General features: G+C 37.1%; 1 protein-coding gene across 1 annotated transcript in view; it reads left to right on the forward strand.

The window, feature by feature from the left end:
- Positions 1-19,915, forward strand: part of LOC133659790 (glutamate receptor ionotropic, NMDA 2D) — a 209,443-nt gene that overhangs the window by 168,844 nt on the left and 20,684 nt on the right. Inside the window, exons 13-14 of the mRNA XM_062062527.1 lie at positions 7,228-7,297; positions 7,397-7,514. Coding sequence (XP_061918511.1) covers positions 7,228-7,297; positions 7,397-7,514 — 188 coding nt within the window. The remainder of the gene's footprint in view (positions 1-7,227; positions 7,298-7,396; positions 7,515-19,915) is intronic.

A 19,915-nucleotide genomic window follows, 5' to 3' on the forward strand; every position in this document is an offset into this window, starting at 1 on the left:
AAAAAATCTGATGCAACTATGACTGTCAATACTGTCCCACTTACACATCTAAAGGCCTCTCCCACATCTGATGTAACTTTGACCGTCAATATTGTCCCACTTACACATCTGATGTCATCTCCCACATCGGAGGCAATTTTGACTGTCAATACTGTCCCACTTCCACATTTGATGTCATCTCCGACCTCTGATGCAACTTTGACTGTCAATACTGTCACACTTACACAAATGATGTCATCTCCCACATCTGATGCAATTTTGACTGTCAATACTGTCCCACTTATACATCTGATGTCATCTCCCACATCAGATGCAACTTTGACTGTCAGTACTGTCCCACTTACACATCTGTTTATTCCACATCGGATGCAATTTTGACTGTCAATATTGTCCCACTTATACATCTGATGTCATCTCCCACATCAGATGCAACTTTGACTGTCAGTACTGTCCCACTTACACATCTGATGTTTATTCCACATCGGATGCAATTTTGACAGTCAGTACTGTCCCACTTACACATCTGATGTCATCTCCGTCATCGGATGCAATTTTGACTGTAAATACTGTCCCACTTACACATCTGATGTCATCTCCCACATCGGTTGCAATTTTGACTGTCAAAACTGTCCCACTTACACATCTGATGTCATCTCTAAAAAATCTGATGCAACTATGACTGTCAATTATGTCCCACTTACACATCTAAAGGCATCTTCCACATCGGATGCTACTTTGACTGTCAATACTGTCCCACTTACACATCTGATGTCATCTCCCACATCAGATGCAATTTTGACTGTCAATACTGTCCAACTTACACATCTGATGTCATCTCCCACATTGGATGCCATTTTGACTGTCAATACTGTCCCACTTACACATCTGTTGTCATCTCCCCCATTAGATGCAATTTTGACCGTCAATACTGTCCCACTTACACATCTGATTTCATCTCCCAGATCTGATGCATTTTTGACTGTCAATACTGTCCCAATTCCACATCCGATGTCATCTCCCACATCTGATGCAACGTTGACTGTCAATACTGTCCCACTTACACATCTGATGTCATCTCTCACATCTGGTGCAACTTTGACTGTCAGTACTGTCAATACTGTTCTCAATATGTTACAAAAACAGACAAATATTGTTTACAATTTGTTTTTAGGAAAGTGCAATATTATTTGAGCATTTTGTGTCATTATTAAAAGTGATTTACTGGTTAAAGTGCAGCAATAATATTTCCAGCTTGTAGCAGCATTCATTCCACCAAGTGTTCCCAAACGGGAATTGATTATTGATCAAACAACACACGTATAGTCAACTACTTCCTGTTCCTGTCTACAGAACTAAAACCTTTCTGGGTAATGTAGTATTTAAACATTGAATCAATAGTTTACATTTATTTATTGAACATGTAATTATCCAATGTAAAGCAATTCCGAACATATTTTCATGTGCAATTCTGACCGTGCAAAGAGGCAACGTTTACATGTTAGAGATGTTGAAGTGTGATTTTATCCTCACCTCGTTTCTCATTTAGCAACAAAAATTAGCCCTGTAGATCGCTCTCAAGAGTTGACAAATGTTGTTAATGTGCGAGGCCAAATGTGTTATAAAATAAACATTTTTTAAGTTGGACAAACAATTTTCAAGTGTAAAACATACGCGGAGAATGCCTGCAAATTGTGAACAACAGAGCAGACAGCGGACAATAAGGAAGCCTTTGATGGAGTTTATTTCTGTAATTATAATTAAATAATACTACTTTGTTTTAAAGTTATGACCAGTGTTCACAACATTACTTTAAACATGTTTTTAGTTGTAGGTACTTGTTACTTAATCAAAAAAACGGAATTACTCTTGAATAAACGAAATTAATTACTACTGAAAGTACTTATTGAGTGACCTGGCACGTGCAGTTGAGAGACGTTTCATGAGGGCAGAGTGCTTTCCATGAAGGCCTTGCTTGTTGCCAAGTGACGTGAAAAGGTCAACGAGAGTTGGCGGAGCAGCGTTTTAGCTCAGCTGTGTTTATTAGCTTAGCGGCAGCTCTGTGGAATGTGTTCCCTGTGTTACCTCTGGTTAACAAAGCCTTTAAATGTGCTTCAATGGCTGTAGTCTCCTTGTCCACAGACAGGGAACAATAGGGTTGCAAGCGTGTCCCTTCAATGATTGAATTGTTATTCGCTATTACCACGTGGTAGTAGTAGTAGTAGTGGTGTGTGTATGAGTGGCACGTTGTGTGTTTTTTGCTGTGTGATGTTGCCTCCCTCTATTTGACATCAAGTTCATTTTAGTGTGGCGCTGATTGTTGATTTCATTAGTAAAAAGTTACTTCCTGAACTTCTGACGCTGTCTTGTTGACATACACCAGCCACGTAACGCCAAACGCATCAGCAAACAGCCTTTTAAACGTACATACAATTAAATAATTAGTTTACTCATTACTAGTAAAAGTAGTAACTGCTTATGACTACCACATTTTCCAGACTATAGAACGCACCGGTATATAAGCCACACCCACTACATTTTAGAAGAAAAACATATTTTTTTCATATATTAGCCACTGTAAGCCTCAGATGTATACGTTGCGAAATGAGTTATTTACACAGAAATATGTTGTAAATGTTTATTTACATACCTTAATTGTTTCCACGGCAGTAAAACGGCTGATCATACAAAACAGAAGTCTCCAATCAGCTAAACAGACTCAATAACTCCACGGTGACGTTTTTTGGTGAAACTGAAACGATACAAAAATAATGTTGTCGTAAGTTAATAATACTAACACAGACACTGTAAACATGTTAGCATATTAGCTAATGCTAACGGCGCTGGCTTCAATACATTATGGTAGCACGTACAAAAATGCATGAAAACACTCCTACAGACCTCACTTATGGGACGGTTTAGTAATCAAGAATTGTTTTAGTTATATTGTAAAACTTACAAACCTTGTTTTGGAGTGATGCATGGGTAGAAACGCTACGGAGGGATGGCACTTCTACGTCCGGTTGAAAGCTCCAAACAGAAGGGCACTGCAGAACCTGCAATGAGCGAACTCGTCCAAAAGTCGGCGCCATAGCACAAACAATAACGCGTATTTTCAGTGTCTTCGCTTGGGTTTTCTTGAAAACTATTTGAGTCATGAATCAAGCCACACCGTTTTATGTCGCAGGGTTCGGAGCGTTGGAAAAAATTAGCGGCTTATAGTCCGGAATTTACAACACAGTAATTTGACACTGGGCGTTTTTTATTTTTAAGTCTTTGTGCTTTAAAAGGAGTAAACTATCAATAGAGTATTTGTTTTTTTTTACATTGTTGAAAATGTAGGAAATTTGGCTATTTGTTTCTTTTTTTAATTATTATTTATTTTTTTATTTTTTTGTACTGTCCAGACACTCAGGCACATCATATTGTTGTCGTAAAAGATCATACTTTTTTTTGCCTTTATTAAATGGATTTATTTAATCCAAAATGCCGGGATTGGAAGGGGATAAGACACAGAGACAACAACAACAACAACAACAATAACATCAGCAAATACGATATGTACTAATATGATAGTAAAAGTGGTAGCAAAGTAGCAGTTAATGAAGTAAATATTAATAACACAGAAATGACAATTAACATAATTACACTACAAATGGATCAATACAAATACCAATAGAAATATCACTGTTGATAATGAATAATAACAGTAATTACCTCTATTATTAACAATACAATTGTGCAACAGTACATATACGTAATGATAACTTGAAATGCAAAAAATAAAGCTGATAATTGGAGGGGAAGCCAGATAAGAGGACTATATTAACCTTGTAGATTGTTATTTTTTTTTATTTTTTTTGAGATTATAGATCACTTAAAACATTGAGAACAAATTCTAGTTGATTCAGTGTTGTTAACTTTTTTTCTGCGGCAACTTAGTGAAACAACTTCTGCAACTTCCGCCATTTCCAGGTTGTAGTTATATTTTAAAACTTACAGACGTTGCTCGGCATGATGAAAGAAGAATCCATGCGAGTAGAAACGCTATGGACGGCTAGAAGACGGGATGGCACTTCTACTTCCGGGTTGAAAGTTCTAAAAAGTGTGGCACCACAAGATGGCGCGATTGCACAAACAATAATACACCTTTTCAGTGTCTTTGCTTGGGTTTTTTAAAAAACTATTTGCACTATTTGAAGCCAATTTTTGCTGCAACGTACTGAAAAAGCTTCTGCAAATTCCGTCATTTCTAGGCCACGCCAATCACGGGCTATGAAATCTTTGAGGTATAATAATACTAACACAGACACTCGTTAACATGTTAGCATATTAGCTAATGCAGACAACGCTAGCTTGATGTCATTAGGATAGCAGGTACAAATATGCATGAAAACACTCCTACAGACGTCACACATGGGATGCTTTAGTAAGTATGAATAGTTTTAGTTTTATTGTAAAACTTACAAACGAAAAATGAATAAATCATGCGGGTAGAAACGTTAAGGACGGCTCGAAGAAATAATTAAACATAATTTTTGTTGCAATTTTTTTCAAAATTTTACTGCGACTTACTGAAAAAGGTTTTGCAAATGTATAGACCGCACCAATCGCGGGCTGTGAAACCCTGCAAGTATAATAATACTAACACACACACTTCTTAACATGTTAGCATATTAGCTAATACAGACAACGCTAGCTTGATGTCATTAGGATAGCAGGTACAAATATGCATGAAAACACTCCTACAGACGTCACACATGGGACACTTTAGTAAGAATGAATTGTTTTAGTTATATTGTAAAACTTAAAAACGAAAAATGAAGAATCTATACAGGTAGTACCGTTATGGACGGCTCGAAGAATTAATTAAGCAATTTTTGCTGCAACGTACTGAAAAAACTTCTACAAATTCCGTCATTTCTAAGCCACACCATTCGCGGGCTGTGAAACCCAGCAGGTATAATAATACTGACACAGACACTCCTTAACATGTTAGCATATTAGCTAATACAGACGACGCTAGCTTGATCACATTAGGATAGCAGGTACAAATATGTATGAAAACACTCCTACAGACATCACACATGGGACAATTTAGTAATTATGAATTATTTTAGTTATATTGTAAAACTTACAAACGAAAAATTAAGAATCCATATTGGTAGAAACGTTACGGACGGCTTGAAGAAATAATTAATCTAATTTTTGCTGCAATTTTTTTCCAATTTTGCTGCAACTTACTGACAATGCTTTTGCAAATGTATAGGCCACACCAATCGCGGGCTGTGAAATCCCGGAAGTATGATAATACTAACACAGACACTCCTTAACATGTTAGCATATTAGCTAATACAGACAACGCTTGCTTGATCACATTAGGATAGCAGGTACAAATATGTATGAAAAAACTTCTACAGACATCACACATGGGACGATTTAGTAAGTATGAATTGTTTTAGTTATATTGTAAAACTTACAAACAAAAAATGAAGAATCCATACGGGTGGACCTGTTATGGACGGCTCGAAAAAAATAATCAAGCAATTTTTGCTGCAATTTTTTCAAATTTTGCTGCAATTTACTGACAAAGCTTTTGCAAATATATAGGCCACACCAATCGCGGGCTGTGAAATCCCCGAGGTATAATAATACTAACACACACACTCCTTAACATGCTAGCATATTAGCTAATACAGACAACGCTAGCTTGATCACATTAGGATAGCAGGTACAAATATGCATGAAAACACTCCTACAGACATCACACATGGGACACTTTAGTAAGTATGACTTGTTTTAGTTATATTGTAAAACTTACAAGCAAAAAATGAAGAATCCATACGGGTAGAAACGTTATGGACGGCTCGAAGAAATAATTAAGCAGTTTTTACTGCGATTTTTTCAAATTTTGCTACAACTTACTGAAAAAACTTTTGTAAATATATAGGCCACCCAAACACGGATGTGAAACCCTGCAGGTATAATAATACTAACACAGACACTCCTTAACATGTTAGCATATTAGCTAATACAGACGACGCTAGCTTGATGTCATTAGGATAGCAGGTACAAATATGCATGAAAACACTCCTACAGACGTCACACATGGGACACTTTAGTAAGAATTAATTGTTTTAGTTATATTGTAAAACTTAAAAACGAAAAATGAAGAATCTATACAGGTAGTACCGTTATGGACGGCTCGAATAATTAATTAAGCAATTTTTGCTGCAACGTACTGAAAAAACTTCTACAAATTCCGTCATTTCTAAGCCACACCATTCGCGGGCTGTGAAACCCAGCAGGTATAATAATACTAACACAGACACTCCTTAACATGTTAGCATATTAGCTAATACAGACGACGCTAGCTTGATGTCATTAGGATAGCAGGTGCAAATATGCATGAAAACACTCCTACAGACATCACACATGGGACACTTTAGTAAGTATGACTTGTTTTAGTCATATTGTAAAACTTACAAGCAAAAAATGAAGAATCCATACGGGTAGAAACGTTATGGAAGGCTCGAAGAAATAATTAAGCAATTTTTGCTGCGATTTTTTCAAATTTTGCTACAACTTACTGAAAAAAACTTTTGTAAATATATAGGCCACACCAATCACGGATGTGAAACCCTGCAGGTATAATAATACTAACACAGACACTCCTTAACATGTTAGCATATTAGCTAATACAGACGACGCTAGCTTGATGTCATTAGGATAGCAGGTGCAAATATGCATGAAAACACTCCTACAGACATCACACATGGGACACTTTAGTAAGTATAAATTGTTTTAGTTGCATTGAAAAACTTACAAACAAAAAAGGGTACAACCATTATGGACGGCGAGAAGAAATAATTAAGTAATTTTTGCTGCAATTTTTTCAAATATTGCCGCAACTTACTGAAAAAAGCTTTTGCAAATGTCGGCATTTCCAGGCCACACCAATCGCGGGCTGAGAAATCCTGATTTTTACGACAAACATCAGAAAAAAAAAAACGGTCGAAGACAAGCTAGCGAAATGTTAGCATTTCCTTTTTATTTTGAAGGAATGGAGTGACGTCACAGAATCTGCCCGGTGAAGACCGCCATGGTCTTTACCGTAATGCCCCCTCCTACCAACTGCCTACAACCAGGAGACGTTTCATCCTGCCAAACCGCCTGTGTCCACCTGCCAATAAAAAGCATGACTAATGTCTCCCTTCCTCCCTTTTACAGGAAACTGGACGCTTTTATTTACGACGCTGCGGTATTGAACTACATGGCCAGGAAGGACGAAGGTTGTAAGGTACGGGACACGCCGACTCTCACACTCTGGCGCCAGGCGGGAAGACTGACGGACACCTTTGCTGCGCTCTCCCCCCCGCCTGCCCTTATGTCCTCCCAGGTGATGACCATAGGCTCGGGGAAGGTTTTTGCCACCACAGGCTACGGTATCGCCCTGCACAAAAACTCACGCTGGAAACGTCCTCTTGACCTGGCCCTTCTGCAGCTGGTGGGAGACGGTGAGCGCGGCGAGGGGGGCGGGTGTCACCATGTTGTGGAGGGTGTGGCAAGGAGAACGGTGGTGCGGACAAAAGACAAAATAAGCACATCCCGGGTTGGAACAGTACACTACAAAAAACTTGGGTTAGGGTTGGGGTACCGATATTTTTGGTACCGATACCGAAAATATGCAAAAGCCAAAAGCAGTGAAGTTGTCACGTTGTGTAAATGGTAAACAAAAAGAGAATACAACAAATCATTTTCTACTTATATTCAATTGAATAGACTGCAAAGACAAGATATTTCATGTTCACCCTGAGAAACTTCATTTATGTTCGCAAATAATCATGAACTTAGAATTTAATGGCAGCAACACATTGCAAAAAAGGGATTTTTACGACTGTGTTACATGGCCTTTCCTTTTAACAACACTCAGTATGAAAACCAAGGCAAACTTTTGGTGAAATAAAATACATTAAAAAAAAAATAGTCCTACAAAAGTGGGGCATAAATATTGCAGTACCATTGTAGTTGGCAGAACTCGAGCCCGTATTTTAAGATGTGTAGCAAAGCCTTTATTTTATTTTTATTTTTTTTACTGTAAAAATCAACACATTTTTTTCTATGAAAACCAAGGCAAACTTTTGGTGAAATAAAATAAAATTAAATTTAAAAAAAGAGTCCTACAAAAGTGGGGCATACATATTGCAGTACTATTGTAGTTGGCAGAGCTCCAGGCTGTATTTTAAGATGTGCAGCAAAGCCTTTTTTTAATTTAAATTTTTTAAAATTATTATTATTATTTTTAATTTTTAAATACAATTTTAAAATTCTATGAAAACCAAGGCAAACTTTTTGTGAAATAAAATAAAAAAAAAATGTAAAAAAGTTCTACAAAAGTGGGGCATAAATATTGCAGTACAGTTGTAGTTGGTTCCAGGCTATATTTTAAGTTGCGTAGCAAAGCCTCTTTCTTTTTTTTACTGTAAAAATCAACACATTTTTTCCATGAAATCCAAGGTAAACTTTTGGTGAAATATAATAAAATAAAATAAAAAAAAGAGTCCTACAAAAGTGGGGCATAAATATTGCAGTACCATTGTAGTTGGCAGAACTCGAGCCTGTATTTTAAGATGCGTAGCAAAGCCTTTATTTTTTATTTTATTTTTTTACTGTAAAAATCAACACATTTTTTTCTATGAAAACCAAGGCAAACTTTTGGTGGAATAAAATAAAATTAAATTGAAAAAAAGAGTCCTACAAAAGTGGGGCATAAATATTGCAGTACCATTTTGGTTGGCAGAGCTCCAGGCTGTATTTTAAGATGCGTAGCAAAGCCTCTTTTTTTTACTGTAAAAATCAACAAATATTTTTCTATGAAGACCAAGGCAAACTTTTGGTGAAATAAAATAAAATAAACATAAAAAAAGAGTCCTACAAAAGTGGGGCATAAATATTGCAGTACCATTGTATTTGGCATAACTTAAGCCTGTATTTTAAGATGCGTAGCAAAGCCTTTTTTTTTCAATTTTATGTTTGTTTTTTTTCTACTTTCAAAATCAACACATTTTAAAAATCAACACTTTTTTTTCTATGAAAACCAAGGCAAACTTTTGGTGAAGTAAAATAAAATAAAATTTAAAAAAAGAGTTCTACAAAAGTGGGGCATAAATAATTCAGTACCATTGTAGTTTGCAGAACTTAAGCCGGTATTTTAAGATGTGTAGCAAAGCCTTTTTTTTTTTTTTTTACTGTAAAAATAAAATAAAAAAGTTATACGAAAACCAAAAAAAAAACACTTGGTGAAATAAAATTAAATAAAATAAAAAAGAGTCCTAATTAAATTTTAAAAAAGAGTTCTACAAAAGTGGGGCATAAATATTGCAGTACTATTGTAGTTGGCAGTCTCCAGGTTGTATTTTAAGATGCACAGCAAAGCCTTTTTTAATTATTTTTTTATTTTAATTTTAATTTTTTTACGTTAAAAATAAAATTTAAAAATTCTATGAAAACCAAGGCAAACTTTTGATGAAATAAAAAAAAATACAAATAAAAAAAGAGTCCTACAAAAGTGTGGCATAAACATTGCTGTACCATTGTAATTGGCAGAACTCGAGCCTATATTCTAAGATGCGTAGCAAACTCTTTTTTTTAATTTAATTTAATTTTGTTAACTGTAAAAATCAACACATTTTTTTCTATAAAAACCAAGGCAAACTTTTGGTGAAATAAAATGAAATAAAATAAAAAAGAGTTCTACAAAAGTGGGGCATACATATTGCAGTACGATTGTAGTTGGCAGAACTCGAGCCTGTATTTTAAGATGCGTAGCAAAGCCTTTTTTTTTTTTTTTTTTTTTTTATTTTTTACTGTAAAAATCAACACATTCTTTTCTATGAAAACCAAGGCAAAATTTTGGTAAAATAAAATAAAAAAAGAGTCCTACCAAAGTGGGGCATACATATTGAAGTGCTATTGTAGTTGGCAGAGCCCCAGGCTTTGTTTCAAGATGTGTAGCAAAGCCTTTTTCTAAATTATATTTTATTTTTTTTAACTGTAAAAATCAACACATTTTTTTCTATGAAAACCAAGGCAAACTTTTGGTGAAATAAAACAAAATAAAACAAACAAGAGTACTAAAAAGTGGGGCATACATAGTGCAGTACCATTGTAGTTGGCAGACCTCCAGGTTGTATTTTAAGATGCGTAGCAAAGCCTTTTTAAATTTTTTTATTAATTGTTTTACTGTAAAAATCAACAAAAAAATTTCTATGAAAACCAAGGCAAACTTTTGGTGAAATAAAATAAAATACAATAAAAAAAAGAGTCCTACACAAGTGGGGCATACATAGTGCAGTACCATTGTAGTTGACAGAGCTCCAGGCTGTATTTTATTATTATTATTATTTTTGTTTTGCAAATCTGTCACATTTAATCAAATCAAATCTAACCTGATTCATATACCACTTTTCATACACGTAGACGACATTTTTAATTGAAGCAATCGAGGTAAACATAGGCGCACTACTTGGATGCAACCAGCAGAGGCGCTGTTGTTTCAGTCAAAAAAAACACAAAGAAAATACAGTCTGACTTCAGCTCCATGCACACTGTGGTACAACCCATCCGGGAAGGAAACAGGAGTTCAGAACATTCTAAATATATCATATTGAATTAAACCTAAAGGGGAACTTCACATGTTGGAGAATGTTGCTTATTATTCACAATTCTCACATAAGACAAGAAAACATTTTTCATTTTTTCATGGATTCTAAGTTGTAAAATATGGCAAGTAAAAGGTGGCTAACGATGCAGCTAATGCTAATACTCTATTGACATCTTGTGACCTGAATATTAACCAAATATCAGCAATACAAGTATGAGTCCCAACAATAAGGACGTACTTTTACAGAGAGCTGCTGCATCGCCTCTGTGTTGGTGAAAGTTAATTCCAGATTATAAATCAAGCCTCGCACCTGGATAGTAGAAGGTTGTAGACGTAAACCCACCAGTTGGTCGAATTTGACATCCATTTTAGACTTAGAAAGTCACGAAAAGAAGCTTGTTTGTAGCAACCTTTTGTAACCCTTCATGTGGATTATGATTAATTCTTCATCTAAACGGGAATATATAAACATCAGTCTTTATCCCAGTGAGAGCAGACGTTGTACAGTAAGTGATTGTCGTATTATGTTCATTTTTAGCACTTAGCAATACTGCTAGTGCTTGGTGTTTCACTAGAACTGGATCTGTTTAGCACACAGCTTCTAAAACTTGTAGATCAGCCTCCTTATATTCAGGTTCAAAAATATACGTTTTTTTTGGATCATCATTTGTCCCAAAGTAGTCTTTGTTGGCCGCCATGATTAGTAGTGTTGTTGTCGTTGAAGGGAAAAGCAAACACAAATTGATTAATACGCCGCCGTTTGCTTAAAAGAAGCAAAATAAATAAATATGACATGTTATTAAGAATGGTACTACATTACGTATATACTTGCAGCGTGAACTGTATATAAAACCTTGGGGGCGTTTTTTTTAGAGCACTCTATAGGCGGAAGATTACCCTTGGCTCCATTTTTAGCTGATTTTTGCTAACCTTTATTTCCAATTTAGAATGCATTAAAAAGAAAATGTGTGTTTTTTTACATAAGGATTGTGTGTGTGTGTGTGTGTGTGTGTGTGTGTGTGTGTGTGTGTGTGTGTGTGTGTGTGTGTGTGTGTGTGTGTGTGTGTGTGTGTTCTTGTATTTCTACCCTTCTTGAGTCAGGACATAAATCATGGTCCCAATAACATTGCATCTAATAGAGAGCCAAATACTAGAGTCCGTGAACATTGCTCCAAAGTCAGGATTTTTTATTGATTTAATGTGCATACAAAAGTAAACATTGACAGGTGCAAAGGCAGCAATATATGATAAAACAAGATGGCAGCTAAAGAAGGACTTCCCTATTCATCCGCAAAAAAACCCGGCAGGTGAACGGCTGATTTTACCACTTCCTGTGCTGACGTAAGACAAGCCATATGTGAGCGTAGGATGAACAAATACACTATGCTACTAAGACTATAGTGGCCATTAACAGCTAGCTTCTACAGCTGGGTTGCCCAAAGTGCGGCACAGGGGCCATCTGTGGTCCCTGACTCCTTTGTCATCGGCCCTAAGCACGTTACAAAAAACAAAACGATATAGATCTCGTTTGCACCCCCTGGTGGTGACATATATCAAAATGAAGGTGGTCCCAAAAAGGTGGGATTTTTTCAAATTGACTGTGTGTCGCTTTTAAAAGTGCTCCCCCTCTGGTCAACATATGAAATAATAAGTGTGTGTAAGAAATTTTGAAATGTGCCCCCTTTGGCCAAAATGTATTTAAAAAAATATGTATATAGAGACATACTGTAATAACTTGAAGTAAATAATGAAGATTAAAAAACAATTACAAAATAATAAATACATAAATAAAAATACATGAACTAAAAGCAGTCTTTTTCTCACAATGTGTCGACTTTTTTCTTATAAAATTGGGAGCAATTTGTCTTTTTTTTTTCTGCTTCTGTAATATTGCAATATTTTCTCGTAAAAGTATTACTTTTTTATGTAAAATTATTACTTTTTAATATAAAATTATTACTTTTTACTGCAAAATGGCACCATTTGTCATATAAAATTCGGGCTTTTATCACAATATTGCCAATTTTGTTGTTGTTCTTGTAAAATTGGGAATTTTTTTGAGTAAAATTCTGATCATTACAATATCGCCGACATTTTAAAGTTTTCTTATAAAATTGTGACTTTTGTCGAGCGAAATCACGACTCTTTTCATAAAATTGTAAGCTTTTTCTTGTAAAATTGCGACTGTTATTGAGTGAAATTCCAACTTTTATCATAATATTGCACAAATGTTCAGTTTCTCTTGTACAATGTTGACTTGCGTCGAGTAAAATGACGACTTTTATTATATCCACCCATCCATCCATCTTCTTCCGCTTATCCGAGGTTGGGTCGCGGGGGCAGCAGCCTAAGCAGGGAAGCCCAGACTTCCCTCTCCCTAGCCACTTCGTCTAGCTCTTCCCGGGGGATCCCGAGGCGTTCCCAGGCCAGCCGGGAGACATAGTCTTCCCAACGTGTCCTGGGTCTTCCCCGTGGCCTACTACCGGTCGGACGTGCCCTAAACACCTCCCTAGGGAGGCGTTCGGGTGGCATCCTGACCAGATGCCCGAACCACCTCATCTGGCTCCTCTCCATGTGGAGGAGCAGTGGCTTTACTTTGAGCTCCCCCCGGATGACAGAGCTTCTCACCCTATCTCTAAGGGAGAGACCCGCCACCCGGTGGAGGAAACTCATTTCGGCCGCTTGTACCCGTGATCTTGTCCTTTCGGTCATAACCCAAAGCTCATGACCATAGGTGAGGATGGGAACGTAGATCGACCGGTAAATTGAGAGCTTTGCCTTGCGGCTCAGCTCCTTCTTCACCACAACGGACCGATACAGCGTCCGCATTACTGAAGACGCCGCACCGATCCGCCTGTCGATCTCACGATCCACTCTTCCCTCACTCGTGAACAAGACTCTGAGGTACTTGAACTCCTCCACTTGGGGAAAGATCTCCTCCCCAACCCGGAGATGGCACTCCACCCTTTTCCGGGCGAGAACCATGGACTCGGACTTGGAGGTGCTGATTCTCATCCCAGTCGTTTCACACTCAGCTGCGAACCGATCCAGTGAGAGCTGAAGATCCTGGCCAGATGAAGCCATCAGGACCACATCATCTGCAAAAAGCAGAGATCTAATCCTGCAGCCACCAAACCAGATCCCCTCAACGCCTTGACTGCGCCTAGAAATTCTGTCCATAAAAGTTATGAACAGAATCGGTGACAAAGGGCAGCCTTGGCGGAGTCCAACCCTCACTGGAAACGTGTCCGACTTACTGCCGGCAATGCGGACCAAGCTCTGACACTGATCATACAGGGAGCGGACCGCCACAATCAGACAGTCCGATACCCCATACTCTCTGAGCACTCCCCACAGGACTTCCCGAGGGACACGGTCGAATGCCTTCTCCAAGTCCACAAAGCACATGTAGACTGGTTGGGCAAACTCCCATGCACCCTCAAGGACCCTGCCGAGAGTATAGAGCTGGTCCACAGTTCCACAAACAGGATGAAAACCACACTGTTCCTCCTGAATCCGAGGTTCGACTATCCGGCGTAGCCTCCTCTCCAGTACACCTGAATAGACCTTACCGGGAAGGCTGAGGAGTGTGATCCCCCGATAGTTAGAACACACCCTCTGGTTCCCCTTCTTAAAGAGAGGAACCACCACCCCGGTCTGCCAATCCAGAGGTACCGCCCCAGATGTCCACGCGATGCTGCAGAGTCTTATCAACCAAGACAGCCCCACAGCATCCAGAGCCTTAAGGAACTCCGGGCGGATCTCATCCACCCCCGGAGCCTTGCCACCGAGGAGCTTTTTAACTACCTCAGCAACCTCAGCCCCAGAAATAGGAGAGCCCACCACAGATTCCCCAGGCACTACTTCCTCATAGGAAGACGTGTTGGTGGGATTGAGGAGGTCTTCGAAGTATTCCCTCCACCGATCCACAACATCCGCAGTCGAGGTCAGCAGAACACCATTCTCACCATACACGGTGTTGATAGTGCACTGCTTCCCCTTCCTGAGGCGGCGGATGGTGGTCCAGAATCGCTTCGAAGCCGTCCGGAAGTCGTTTTCCATGGCTTCCCCGAACTCCTCCCATGTCCGAGTTTTTTGCCTCCGCGACCGCTGAAGCCGCACACCGCTTGGCCTGTCGGTACCTTTCCGCTGCCTCAGGAGTCCTATGAGCCAAAAGAACCCGATAGGACTCCTTCTTGAGCTTGACGGCATCCCTCACCGCCGGTGTCCACCAACGGGTTCTAGGATTACCGCCACGACAGGCACCAACTACCTTGCGGCCACAGCTCCAATCAGCCGCCTCGACAATAGAGGTGCGGAACATGGTCCACTCGGACTCAATGTCCAGCACCTCCCTCGTGACTTTTATTATAATGCTGCCAAAATTCTAAGTATTTCTTATGAAATTCCAACTCATTTTTCACAACAAGCTTTTTTATATGTGCATAGTATGTATATATTATTAATGTTGTAAATACACTTCTTTATATATCTAGAAAGGCTGGTCCTAAAGAGGGAGGCATTTTTCTCAGGTCTCAAGAAGGTAAGAAATACACAAAAGTGTGTGTGTGTGTGTGTGTGTGTGTGTGTGTGTGTGTGTGTGTGTGTGTGTGTGTGTGTGTGTGTGTGTGTGTGTGTGTGTGTGTGTGTGTGTGTGTGTGTGTTTGTGTGTGTGTGTGTGTGTGTGGGATGGATAAATATCACTTTTAGCAGTCAACACACACTCATGCTTGAATGCTGTCCGCCACACACGTCTGTCGGCACAATTGGATGGCGCTTTCCTCTGGTCCGTAAGCGGCGTTGCTGGTGCGGCGGCGGACAAAGCCTTTTAGTCGTTTCTGGCACGCTGGCTTTATCCGCTCGCGCGCTGATGAAGACAAGTCGGTGCCAGGATCTAATAAACCCGGCTGGCGTCCTCAGGATTAAACGGCAATCTGGACTGGGAGAAAGCAGACATGCTGTTGTCCCAGACCTTGTCTAGGCTTTAAAGCGGGGGTGTCCAAACTACGGCCCGCGCGGTCCCTGAACGCGACGCAATTGCTGCCATCTTGTGGACAATGTGAGTCAGTCCGATTAATGACCCCTGAAAGTGCTCAGGAAATAATAGCACGACAAAATCCTAAACAACCTTCCCTAGTCATGGTGCAAAGAAACACAAAAAAATGCAACTAACATAAAACACATGGTCACACGTAACACAACCTGCTCACTGGACTTTTTGAAAAACGTCCGAAAAACCATGAAAAATTCAAAATTACACACATTTAAATTCATTATAGTGCATGATGGGAAAAACATGCCAAACACTCTCTCCACACGTATCCATGTTTGGTGCATTTTAGCTGATTGATATCTCTGATTGGCGACAAACTTTTAAGAAGGTCCACATGAATAAAGTCTTATCCGAGTGGAGAGGATCAGTTTGTGCTGATGGGAAGCCAGGAAAGCGCCCTTTAATAGAGACATCCTAAACCTACCCTATTTTTCGGACTATAAGGCGCACTTAAAATCCTTTAATTTTCTCAAAAATGGACAGTGTGCCTTATAACCCGGTGCGCCTAATATAGGGAGTGATTCTGGTTGTGCTTATTGACCTCGGAGCTATTTTATTTGGTACATGGTGTAATGATGAGTGTGACCAGTAGATGGCAGTCACGCATAAGAGATATGTGTAGACTGCAAGATGACGCCAGTAAGCAACACCAAAACTTTAAATGTTCCATTGAGAAAATAGTACATTACACACAGCGCTCAAAAATATGTCAAAATGTTTTAGTACGACTTTGGTAAGCTATGACGCCGCACTGCTTGATGACTACCATAGTCAGACGTACTGTGCTTCGACGTACGGTGTGTGTATAAGGACCCCAAAATGGCGCCTATTATTGTTTCGCAATATTATGCAAAACCAACTTTTCTTACCTTCTGGTACCTGCTGATGTGTATTTAGGATCTGAATAAGTCCTGGAAATCTGTGCTCCTTTGCAGACATTTTGACACTTAAAAAAAATCCCGACTTTTTGACACTTAACAAAATCCCGATTTTTTTTGACACTTAGAAAAAAACCCGACTTTGTGATACTTACAAAAAAAATCAAATTTTTTGATACTTAGAAAAATCCCGATTTTGTGACACTTAAAAAAAATATCCTGATTTTTTTCTAAGTGTCACAAAGTCGGGATTGTTTCTGTCACTTATATAGGGTACCAGCAGTTGGAGGGAAAAAGCACGGTATTTTTTCTAAGTGTCAAAAAATCTGGATTTTTTCCAAGTGTCAAAAAGTTGTGATTTTTTTCTAAGTGTCAAAAAGTCGTGATTTTTTCTAAGCGTCAAAATAAGTGTCAAAAAATGGGGATTTTTTCTAAGTGTCAAAAAGTGGGAATTTTTTCTAAGTGTCAAAAATGTTAGATTTTTTTTAAGTCTCAAAAAGTCATTTGTTTTTCTAATTGTCAAAAAGTCATCTTTTTTTCTAAGTGTCAAAAGGTTGAGATTGTTTCTAACTTTGTGTCAAAAATTTGGGATTTTTTTCTGACACTTATTTAGGGTACCAGCAATTGGAGGGGAAACAATCTGGATTATTTTCTAAGTGTTAAAAAGTCTGGATTTTTTCTAAATGTAAAAAAATCTGGATTTTTTTTCTAAGTGTCAAAAAGTCTGGTTTTTTTGTAAGTGTCAAAAGGTTGAGATTTTTTCTAACTTTCACAAAATCGGGATTTTTTCTAAGTGTCAAAAATTCGGGATTTTTTCTAAGTGTCAAAATAAGCGTCAAAAAGTTTGGCTTTTTTTCTAAGCATCAAAAAGTCTGGATTTTTTCTAAGTGTCAAAAAGTCTGTTTTTTTTTCTAAGTGTCAAAAAATCTGCATTTTTTTGTAAGTGTCAAAAAGTCTGGATTTGTTTAAACTGTCAAATAGTCTGGATTTTTCGAAGTGTCAAAAAGTCTGGATTTTTTTCTTTGCGTCAAAAAATTGGGCTTTTTTCTAAGTGTCAAAAAGTGGGGATTTTTTCTAAGTGTCAAAAATGTTAAAAAAAATTTAAGTCTCAAAAATGCATTTGTTTTCTAATTGTCAAAAAGTCATCTTTTTTTCTAAGTGTCAAAAGGTTGAGATTTTTTCTAACTTTCACAAAATCGGGATTTTTTCTAAGTGTCAAAAATTCGGGATTTTTTTCTGACACTTATTTAGGGTACCAGCAATTGGAGGGGAACAAATCTGGATTTTTTCTAAGTGTCAAAAATTCGGGATTTTTTTCTGACACTTATTTAGGGTACCAGCAATCGGAGGGGAACAAATCTGGATTATTTTCTAAATGTTAAAAAGTCTGGATTTTTTCTAAATGTAAAAAAATCTGGATTTTTTTTCTAAGTGTCAAAAAGTTGAGATTTTTTCCAATTTTCAGAAAATCTGGATTTTTTTCCAAGTGTCAAAAATTCGGGATTTTTTCTAAGTGTCAAAATAAGCGTCAAAAAGTTTGGCTTTTTTTCTAAGCATCAAAAAGTCTGGATTTTTTCTAAGTGTCAAAAAGTCTGTTTTTTTTTCTAAGTGTCAAAAAATCTGCATTTTTTTGTAAGTGTCAAAAAGTCTGGATTTGTTTAAACTGTCAAATAGTCTGGATTTTTCGAAGTGTCAAAAAGTCTGGATTTTTTTCTTTGCGTCAAAAAATTGGGCTTTTTTCTAAGTGTCAAAAAGTGGGGATTTTTTCTAAGTGTCAAAAATGTTAAAAAAAATTTAAGTCTCAAAAATGCATTTGTTTTTTAATTGTCAAAAAGTCATCTTTTTTTCTAAGTGTCAAAAGGTTGAGATTTTTTCTAACTTTCACAAAATCGGGATTTTTTCTAAGTGTCAAAAATTCGGGATTTTTTTCTGACACTTATTTAGGGTACCAGCAATTGGAGGGGAACAAATCTGGATTTTTTCTAAGTGTCAAAAATTCGGGATTTTTTTCTGACACTTATTTAGGGTACCAGCAATCGGAGGGGAACAAATCTGGATTATTTTCTAAATGTTAAAAAGTCTGGATTTTTTCTAAATGTAAAAAAATCTGGATTTTTTTTCTAAGTGTCAAAAAGTTGAGATTTTTTCTAATTTTCAGAAAATCTGGATTTTTTTCCAAGTGTCAAAAATGTTAGATTTTTTTTAAATCTCAAAAAGTCATTTGTTTTTCTAATTGTCAAAAAGTCATCTTTTTTTCTAAGTGTCAAAAGGTTGAGATTTTTTCTAACTTTCACAAAATCGGGATTTTTTCTAAGTGTCAAAAATTCGGGATTTTTTTCTGACACTTATTTAGGATACCAGCAATTGGAGGGGAACAAATCTGGATTATTTTCTAAATGTTAAAAAGTCTGGATTTTTTCTAAATGTAAAAAAATCTGGATTTTTTTTTCTAAGTGTCAAAAAGTCTGGATTTGTTTAAAGTGTCAAATAGTCTGGATTTTTCTAAGTGTCAAAAAGTCTGTTTTTTTTCTAAGTGTCAAAAGGTTGAGATTTTTTCTAACTTCCACAAAATCGGGAGATTTTCTAAGTGTCAAAAATTCGGGATTGTTTCTAAGTGTCAAAATAAGGGTCAAAAAGTCTGGATTTTTTTCTAAGTGTCAAAAAGTCTGGATTTGTTTAAAGTGTCAAATAGTCTGGATTTTTCTAAGTGTCAAAAAGTCTGGATTTTTTCTTAGCGTCAAAAACTTGGGATTTTTTCTAAGTGTCAAAAAGTCTGGATTTGTTTAAAGTGTCAAATAGTCTGGATTTTTCTAAGTGTCAAAAAGTCTGGATTTTTTCTTAGCGTCAAAAAATTGGGATTTTTTCTAAATGTCAAAAAAATTTGGATTTTTTTTAAGTGTTAAATCTGGATTTTTTCTGAATGTAAAAAAATTTGGATTTTTTTTCTAAGTGTCAAAAAGTGTGTTTTTTTCTAAGTGTCAAAAGGTTGAGATTTTTTCTAACTTTCAAAAAATTGGGATTTTTTCTAAGTGTCAAAAATTTGGGATTTTTTCTAAGTGTCAAAATAAGCGTCAAAAAGTCTGGATTTGTTTCTAAGCGTCAAGTCTGGATTTTTTTTAGGTGTCAAAAAGTCTGTTTTTTTTCTAAGTGTCAAAAAAATCAGCATTTTTTTCTAAGTGTCAAAAAGTCTGCATTTGTTTAAAGTGTCAAAAAGTCTGGATTTTTTATTAGCGTCAAAAAATTGGGATTTTTTCTAAGTGTCAAAAAGTCTGGATTTTTTCTTAGAGTCAAAAAATTGGGATTTTTTCTAAATGTCAAAAAAAT

The sequence above is a fragment of the Entelurus aequoreus genome, linkage group LG11 (genome assembly GCF_033978785.1).
Source record: "Entelurus aequoreus isolate RoL-2023_Sb linkage group LG11, RoL_Eaeq_v1.1, whole genome shotgun sequence".
NCBI classification, from domain to species: domain Eukaryota; kingdom Metazoa; phylum Chordata; class Actinopteri; order Syngnathiformes; family Syngnathidae; genus Entelurus; species Entelurus aequoreus.